Source organism: Durio zibethinus, chromosome 1 (genome assembly GCF_047325235.1).
Source record: "Durio zibethinus cultivar Kanyao isolate XHJ-2024 chromosome 1, ASM4732523v1, whole genome shotgun sequence".
NCBI lineage: Eukaryota > Viridiplantae > Streptophyta > Magnoliopsida > Malvales > Malvaceae > Durio > Durio zibethinus.
In genome coordinates, this window is record NC_143162.1 from 1,620,760 (window position 1) to 1,630,261 (window position 9,502).

The 9,502-nt window shown below is 37.8% G+C and overlaps 1 protein-coding gene and 1 pseudogene across 1 annotated transcript; one reads left to right on the plus strand and one right to left on the minus strand.

Annotated features, from left to right (window-relative positions):
- Positions 1-3,285: 3,285 nt before the first annotated feature.
- On the plus strand, positions 3,286-5,217 carry LOC111311543 (chalcone synthase 2-like; annotated as a pseudogene).
- Positions 5,218-7,102: 1,885 nt separating this feature from the next.
- On the minus strand, positions 7,103-7,725 carry LOC111311542 (uncharacterized). Its single transcript, XM_022911005.2, has one exon. The coding sequence runs from the start codon at positions 7,655-7,657 to the stop codon at positions 7,340-7,342; it is 318 nt and encodes a 105-aa protein (XP_022766740.2). The 5' UTR covers positions 7,658-7,725; the 3' UTR covers positions 7,103-7,339.
- Between the last annotated feature and the right edge of the window lie 1,777 nt (positions 7,726-9,502).

The following is a 9,502-nucleotide window of genomic DNA, read 5'->3' on the forward strand; positions in this document are numbered from 1 at the left end:
AATGACAATGATTATTATAATTAAAGATAACTTGACAATCAAGTAATCCTTTTTATGTGATATAATGGTATTAAACAATGGTGAAACTAAATCCTTTTCTTCTTTGGCCAAATGGTGAAACTAAATCTCGCTAGCACATTGCTGTTACTTGTTTCAAAGAACTAAATGCTTTAACTTTCATGGTTCATATGTCTCACACTTTCATGCTTTAAACAATCAGATACTGAAGAGGAAGCAGCTAGGGCATATGATGTTGCAGCAATTAGGCTTAAAGGTGAAAACGCTATTACCAATTTCGATATAAATGAGTATGATATGATTGGTATTCTTCAAAGTATAAAGCTACCAATTGGCAAGGGAGCTTCTAAGCTATTGCTGCGGTCTTCCATGGATGATGTCATTAGAAAGAAAAGAAATGCCAATGCGAAAAATTCCTTTGTATATTTTCAAGAAGATGATTCAAGCAACCCTGATTTGGATCTACTATCAATGTCCCCTGAAGAGTTTCAAAACCTACTAGCTCCAGAGGATCCTAACATGCAGCATCAGAAGATTTTTCCCCATGGATTCCAGAACCCTGATGAGGTTGAGACTAATCCTACGCCACATCTAGGATTCAGCAGCTTTAGAAGTGATACGAGCACAGACGGGAATCTAAGCTTTAACTTTAACGCGGATCTGGATGGGCACTTTACAATTTCAGGGACTGGTGAGAATTACACTGGTGGATTAGAGAATGGGTTTCAAGAAATTCAGCCTTTTGAATTCCCACAGGAATTATCAGCCCCGGAGAACCTGCATCAAAATTCAGGCTTCCCCTTTATACAAGGTGATGATCAAAATCCTAGCTTTCCTTTTCTTCATGGCTACCAAAACCAGGTTGAGTTTCAGGAAAATCTTGCCGGGTTTGGCTTGGGAAATTGTTTGGAGACTGACAGAGAGTTTACTGGTAACTATAATGGAGGAATATTTCGGGGTAATGCGATTATGGATGGCCATTCAGCAGTGGCAACAGCATACGATAATTTTTGTACTAATGAATTATCAGGGGATATCCGACAGATGCAGCTATGTGAGAACTTTCAGAGCCTGTTAGCCCTTCAGAGACAAGATTCTCTTAACTTCAACCCGATTGAGGATGCCACCGCCCAGAACCTGCATCAAAACCCTACTAATTTTCAAACAAATCCCATTCCTGTCTATCCGTTGAATGGCGGTTACAACGCAGAAGTTTCTTTTAATGGGATTTTCGAGGACGGTCCAAGCCCATTGGAGATTGAGAATATTTCTACAGGAGGGCATGATGACTCATACATTAATGGAGCAGCTATGGTGGAAAACCTAGTCCCAGGAAATACAGGAAATGGAGTGAATTTCTTTGAAGACTGCGAACATGACCTTTCCAGTTGTTTGCAAGTACCGGATGAACTTGGACCGCTATGCTTCTGAAGTGTGGGAAGGTTTATGGTTAACTCAAAAAAAAAAAAAAGGGGGACTGATTATAAAGTTTTTATAAACCTAATAATGAACTTGAAATAAGTGACTCGGTCTTATGCAATTGCAGTGCCATGTATGGCAGATAATTGCATAATTAAGCTTGAAAGAAGACAAAAGCTGATGCATGAGATTATGCTCTTAGAAATTTTAATCATGTTCATGAGTATATGTTTCTTTTCTAATCTGTTTCAAAAAGTTATTTTTTTTAAAGAGTCAAGAAATATTCATTAAACAGGACAATAAGAACATTAGTGAGGATAAAGTAAATAACAACATAAGAAAAGCGTAAGGCTAAGGGAAAGATTAGGAAGATACAGTCTATCTATGGAAAGTTGTTGTCAAAGCACACTCCAAGCAAAGAAGCCCCAAATGAACCACAATCAACACGACAGCTTTCAAATGTTAAAGAGAAATTCCATGCCAACACCTTTCATAATTTCACATGTTAAGAGACATTCCCTGCAATGTGTCTAAACCGTCTTGTGGACCTAACAGTCCCTTTCAAATTTTTTTTTAATTAAAAATGAAAAATAAAACACTATGTTTTCTTTTAAAAAATCAAAATTAATATTTTCAAAATTTTTGGAAAAATTTTTAGAAAATTCAAAATATTGAAAACTTTTTATTTTGAATTTAAAATCTACATTTTTTAAATTCAAAATAGAAAGAAAAAATAAAAAATAAAAAAAGAGAGAAGAGGAGAAGGAAGAGGAGGGGGAGAGGATGACCAACCGCTAATCTACTGGACCGAGGCTTCAAATGTGCCTTTTAAGCATATAAAATGAAGAATTCCCTTTTAAGCTGCCTAAATTAAGAAACGATTCAGGGGGCCAATTAGCATATAAAATCTTTTAACATTATAGACATGTAAAAGATTATATTGGTTCACCTTTATACATACACCATATCAAATTATGATATAATCCTTAGTGATCATCATCTTTTTTTGTATTATTATTTAAAAAAATGATATCTTGGATTTAACCAATGCTTTCATTAATACTTCCTTTAGATCTACTAAATCTAGCTTATAATCCCTACGAACCCGTTTAAATCTCTTTCTCTTATACGACTTCTTCATATGTAAAAAAAAAAGTAAAACCATGACCTTTTCTTCGGAAATAATTACAAGAAAATTCATATATTATAAGTTAAGTAGGGATTGGAATTCATTCTTCATATAGCGGAATATTATAAAAATATTTGTTTTGATTTGATTTCACATGCATATATAGACATCGGTGGACATGCCAACATGATCATACTCCTTTACTTCACTTTATAGTGAGGCCAAAATAAATTTCATAAATTAACTATATTATCTTTGTATCACAGCAACAAAACATCTAATATATTGTTATTGAAGAAATTAAACAAAAGGAAAGTCTATAGACTATCTCAATAGTTAAAACTTGTGATTGTTTAATTCTTTATTTGTAATTTAAAAGTTAAAATAAATGTAAGATTTACATTAATACAAGTAGAATTTTTTGCATTTTTAAGATATAATTTTTTTCTTAGAAAAATATATATGTAATTAATTAATGATTCTATTAATTCTTGCATAAAGAATTTGATTTTTTTTTATGTATACTATATAATAATGAATGAGTGATTCGAGATGATATAAATGTTTGGAGGAATTGGTGGAAGGTAATTAATCAAATCTTAATAATTTGACATATTTTAATCAAACTACTAATTATAGTTCTGTCTTTTACTTATACTTTCTAATTTCTATCAATATATATATATATATATTTTATATCATATGTTCCTTACCTTAAGACCGAAACTAAGAACAAGTACTCAGCAACCAGTATATACTAATGGCAATGGCAAAGCTTGAAGAGATTAGAAAAGCCCAGGGAGCCGAGGGTGTAGCCACCACCATCCTATCAATTAGCACTGCCACACCACCCTATTGCATCTCCCAGTCTGACTATCCCAACTATTACTTTCGCGTCACCAATAGCATCTACTTGACTGAGTTCAAACAAAAATTCAAGCGAATATGTACTAATTATTAGTTACATACATAAATTGGTCTTCAAAAGCTCAAATGCATGCAAAAAATTGAGTAGTTATGGTCTCCCATTTCTTTCTGTTCTTTTCTGAATTAAAGTAATGGTTGTGTCGTTTGCCTTTGATTGATTATTCAACAGGTGACAAATCAATGAGCAAGAAACGTTACTTCTACATGACAGAAGAAATGTCGAAGGAAAATCCAAGCATGTGTGGCTGCATGACTCCATAGCTGGACGGTCGCCAAGACATAACCGTGCTGGAGGTACCTAAACTAGGCAAAGAAGCAGCTGCAAAAGCTATCGAAGAATGGGGGCAGCCCAAATCCAAGATCACCCACCTCGTTTTTTGCATCAGCTCAAGCATAGGCTTGCTGGTGCTGACTACCAACTTACCAAGCTCCTTGCTCTTAGTCCTTCGGTTTAAAGGATGGTGATTTAACACCAAGGTTCTGGTGGCACAGCACTCCGTCTCGCCAAGGACTTAGCTGAGAATAACAAAGGTGCACGTGTTCTTGTCGTGTGCTCCGAAATCTCAGCTTATTATTTCCGTGGGGTGTCTGATACCAACCAGGACTACCTGGTGGCCTCGGCGCTTTACGGTGATGGCACTAGAGCTGTTATCGTAGGCGCTGATCCTGATACCGTCATGAACGTCCATTATTCCAACTGGTTTTCTCTTCTCAGACCATTCTACCTGATTCAGAGGCTTCCGTTGAGGCACATTTACGTGAAGCTGGCCTAACTGTACAGTTATCTGAATATGTACCAACATTGATCTCAAACAATAAAGAGAAGAACATTGCTGAAGCACTTTCCCAGGTTGGGATGATCACCTATTGGGACTCAATCTTCTGTGCTGCTGGCCGGAAAATTCTTGACCAATTAGAGGCAAAACTAAGTCTCCAAAAACACAAACTGACGGCGACACATCATGTGCTGAGTATGGCAACATGTCAAGTGCAAGTGTCAAGGTTGAGACTCAACTTCCAGGATTGTAACTTCTAGGATTGTGCAGTTTTAAAACTTGGATATGAATTTATCTGATGTCTTAGATCAGTCTAATTATCACGATTCACACCGAGATATTATCCACTTCGATCTCCTTATCCTCACGATTTTGTCTCATAAAAATGACCTCACAAGTTGAAGTTTGTGTGAATCTTTATATCTCATAATCAACCAGAACTGACTCTGATACCACTTGTCACGGGCCAAAGCTTAACCTTTAGATTCGTGTAACTTCAAGATCTATACATAGACTTATCTGATGTCTCATATCAACTTAACTGTCATGATTCACATTTTTATAAGATATTATTTATTTCGATTTTCTTGACCTCACGATTTTATCTAAACAAATACTTTATAAATTAAAAGTAGTGTGAACTCTTATTTTGGTTTTCTTGATCTTACGATTTTATCTAAACAAATACTTTACAAATTAAAAGTAGTGTGAACTCTTATATCCTATTACCAACTCTTGCATATAATCAATGTGAGATTTATGACTCATTCCTAAAACCGTGACACAAGCATGTTCTTTGTGTTGGATGGGATGGGAAACAAGTCTGTGGAGGAAGGGAAAGCCACCACAGGTGAAGCGTTAGAGTGGGGTGTTCTTTTAGGATTCGGGCCAGGTCTTACCGTCGAGACTGCTGTGCTGCACAGTATCACCATAAAACCATCTCATTGACTCAAGGGACAAAGGAAACAACACAGACACAAGGCTCAAATATTCTTACGTTTATTTCCTTGTTTATGTTGTCAGCATTTTCCATTTAACTTGATTGAATAAAGAAAACGCTCAAGTGTTTTATGTTCCATTGCACAAGAAAATTAATGTTAAATTATATAGCGATGGATGTTGGAGGATACGAAACACAAATTAGTGACTTGCCTTCCATTGTTCCAGACTTCCAGTAAACATAATTTTGTTAACGATATGTATAATCTGTAGTTGTAAAATAACATCCATAATCCAGGAAGTTACACTCAAATAAACAGAACTTAAGGAGATGACTCCACAGATGACAACAGAGTACCAAGAAATTTGCATCATACGCATAGAAAGAAATCTGGGAACTACAGAATTGTGTGACAGAGAAAAGAGATGGAGGTAGAAAGGGGGCAGCTAGGAAGGTGGAGATGGTTTGGTTATCTGAAGGGCAAAGGGTTATAGTTCTCAGGTAGTACTAACTTTCCCACAATAAAATAACTGGAAGGCAAAAATTTATCTTCCATGTTGCAAACAACATAAATAAGGATGATACTTCTACCAGGAATAATTCATATATAAAAAACATGTCCTAATGATCCCAAGCAAGCAGAGGTCTCAATGACAACTGCAGTAAGAAATGGTATCAACAAATACGATTAAAACCTTGGCTATGTGATGAAATATAAAGAAAATATCCTCATTGCATGATCATACTTAATGAACGTTAAAAATTCACAAAAAAATAAAGAAACTTTCCCATCACAAATACCACCTCTTTGATCAGAACTCTATAAAAAATTATAATCCTATACACTGCAACAGACTTGCAATGGTGCTGGAAACGAATCTGTAGTTTTCTAAACCAGATGTACAATGGTTTTAGCCAAGAACATGCAACTTAAGCTGGCAAGACTTCTCTGAAAAAATTTAATAGATCCGCGTTCCCATATTCTCAATCACAATTCTATCAAGAAACAGACTGGAAACCATGGCAGTGACTATCAAGCGTCAGACAAAAAAATGCATAAAGTTTAACAAACAGATGGTTAATGAGAAAATGTTTTAGCCTAGAATACGAGCCTTAGCCATATGGAAAGGTCCATTCGCAGGGATGAGACAGAATTTCGAGTGTCCTAGACTTTTCATTACTAAATAAACAGTGTTAAAGACAACATATATAGTGGAAAACAAACTAAAAAACTTACAAGAACAAGTTTTATTCAAGAAAATGTAGTTGATTAACAACATCCCTGCTCTTAGATCCTTAATCACAACTTTATCAATCAACACATTCATTCACTCTGCAACTGAATTGCAATCCTGATACTAACTATTACATGCTCAACACTAATACAGGCCTTTAATATAACAATACCATGAATCATTCTGTTTTTTCCCCTTCTTTCTGACCTAAGAATCAATCCTTAAAAGCACGGAGAAAGAAACTTGCATACCGTCTAAATCTACCAAACAGGAACATCTTAACATTCTTACATATCCCACCCCACAGCCGTATGTGGTCAACTCATAACCCTTGTTTCACTAATAATATCCTTATGTAAAGGCTATCATCCTCAATCCTTCACGGTAACTACATACTCGTTTTCTTCACAGGCTAACACAAGTCGAACGTGGATTATTCTTTCTCTAAGAACCTCTAAAGAGCTGATATTTTCCTAGAACCTACCGAAAGAACTAAGAAATAAAACTTACACAGTACAATATTTATAAGATAATCCATTTTTTTATAAGGATATCATAAGTGCATTGGCATTTTAATACAGGGCCAATTACCCCTAATCTATTTTCAATTTCTTTTGAACAGCACACAATTGGTTAAGCAAACTAAACTCAAAAGCCATTAAAACTCAAAAAGTATATATTATATTGTGATCCCAAATCAGCCAATGACTTCATCATCAGCGAAAGCATGAATCCAATTAAAAACCCATTAAGATTTAACAACTACAAATCCTTCAACGATTAAAAAAGAACAGTTTTTTATTTGAGCTACACATTTTATCAACAATAGAAAATCATAAGAGTTCCTAAGATCCGTACCCAACAGACCCAGATTGAAGTTTGAACCCAAAACAGCTCAGTCAGAAGAAGAAGATGATTCGGATTCGGCGGCGAGTTTTTCGAGGGCTTTTTGATGGGCCCAAGTCTCAATAGAAAGATCAGGCTTGGCGTTGAGGCCAACACCAAGGATGACAACGGTGAGGAAGCATGTGATGTAGGAAGGTAACTCCCAATCTTCCCATTTGCGGGATTGGCCTGGAGGTAGTGGGGTCCTGTTGAAGAGGTAACCATTAGGTCGCTCCTGGTGGCCTGGCGTCGTCCAGCGGCTTGGACCGGAGTGGGACGAGAATGTTCGGGAGAAGAGGCGCTGGCGAAGCATGTTGGTCAAGGCCATCGTGGCGGTGGCTGAAGCCCGAAAGGTAATGTAGAGGGAATTTGGGGTCTCGTAGTGCTGGGGGTTTTGTTTGGCTAGTTAAAAGGGAGCGTCATGACGGAGTGGAATTGCTCTTGCACGACGTCGTGTCATTTTGGGCCTTTTTGGTTTTTAACAACGCTCCCTTGGGCAAATGGGCTTGTGTAAGAGTTGTGTAAAGCCAGCAATCAGTCGTGGGTTAAGCTTTGCAAACGAATTTTTATGTTTAAACTCGAAAATATTATTATATTAATAAATAATATATTTTTACTCAATTTTAATTATAAATATTAACATATTAATATAAAAAATTTTCAATAAAATCATAACATAAATGTGTGAATTGAGTTGAAATTCGCATTTAAATTTTAAACGTAAATCGGATTTAATCCGATCTAAACCGTATTACATGAAAAGTCATGTTAGCGTAAAATACCTTGACATCTGTAAAAAAAAATCCAACGCCTTAAGAGGCAAACCCTTTTTGAGAATAAGCCGAAATCATAGCAGTCCAAGAAGTGAAGAAACCACATTCCTCTCAGGCATTTCATCAAGCACATACCTCACCTCCTCCAAGACGCTATAAAACACGTTCAGTGTCATGAGCCAACCTTGTATAAGGCCATGACCGGGACTTAGGTTGCCATGAGCCACCCATGTATAGGGCCATGGCCGAGTAAACCCCGTGTGTTAGGAAAAGTGTCCCCATTTCAAATATTGTAACGGTTACTGGTAGCATAGCTCTAAAATCTCTAAGGCTCTTTAGGGGGGGTGAGCCGGCAGGGTATTGTTGGGCTGTCTCACCGGGTGCTATGCGAGCTTAGGCCACCCACCATGGGCTGCCCCCTGGCCCTGGTGATGGTGGGAGGTCCCGATGTATGATTCCCGATTTTAATGAAATTCGCCTCGATTGAATGCCCGATTGTTGCCTCGATGTGTTTCTTTTCTTTCTCGATGTGAATGTGCCTTGTTGTGTGTATGGATGAGATTGATATTGATATATTGTGCCTTATTGTGAATGCTTGAGACTAACCATGGTTTATGGTTATTTGTTCAGATCTCGATCTATTGAGGGCTGACTTGGGTGGAAGCGTCCATTCAAGTGCCTCGCGGGCTAGTGCTTGTTGAGAGAAAGCTTAGTCCGTGACACGTGGTATCAGAGCACGGTTGAAAAATGCTAGAGAAATGGATGAGATGGCCACAAGTGGTGGACCGGATCATCGGCAAAGAATTGAGGAACTTGAGGCCGCGGTGGCCGCAATGAAAACTCATATGGTAACAAAAGACCGAGTGAAGGAGATCGAGACAACCCAGCGGGAGTTGTCCGATACTCTCCACAATGTGAACGAAGAGGCTAGAGATGCCTTGAACATTCTCCACAAGGAGTTTGAGGAGCTCAGGGCCCAGATGAGCATCCTACAAATGGCGGTGGCCAGTTCGGGTTCAAGCTCGACGGACAGGGGACAAAGGCCCAAAGTACCGGAACCTCGGTGCTATGAGGGGGCAAGGGATGCTAAGGAACTTGAGAATTTCCTGTTCGACATGGAACAATACTTCCGAGCTGTACACACAAGTTCAGAGGAAGACAAGGTGACAATGGCATCGATGTATCTCGTAGGGGATGCCAAGTTGTGGTGGCGCTCCAAGTTTGTCGATGACGAGTGCCCGATTAATACCTGGACGGATCTGAAGCGTGAACTGAAAAACCAGTTTTTTCCGGAGAATGTGGATTATATGGCTCGAAGGAGACTTCGAGAGTTGGTGCAAACCGGAACGGTGCGAGAGTTCGTGAGGAACTTTTCTACCCTGATGCTGGATATTAGGGAC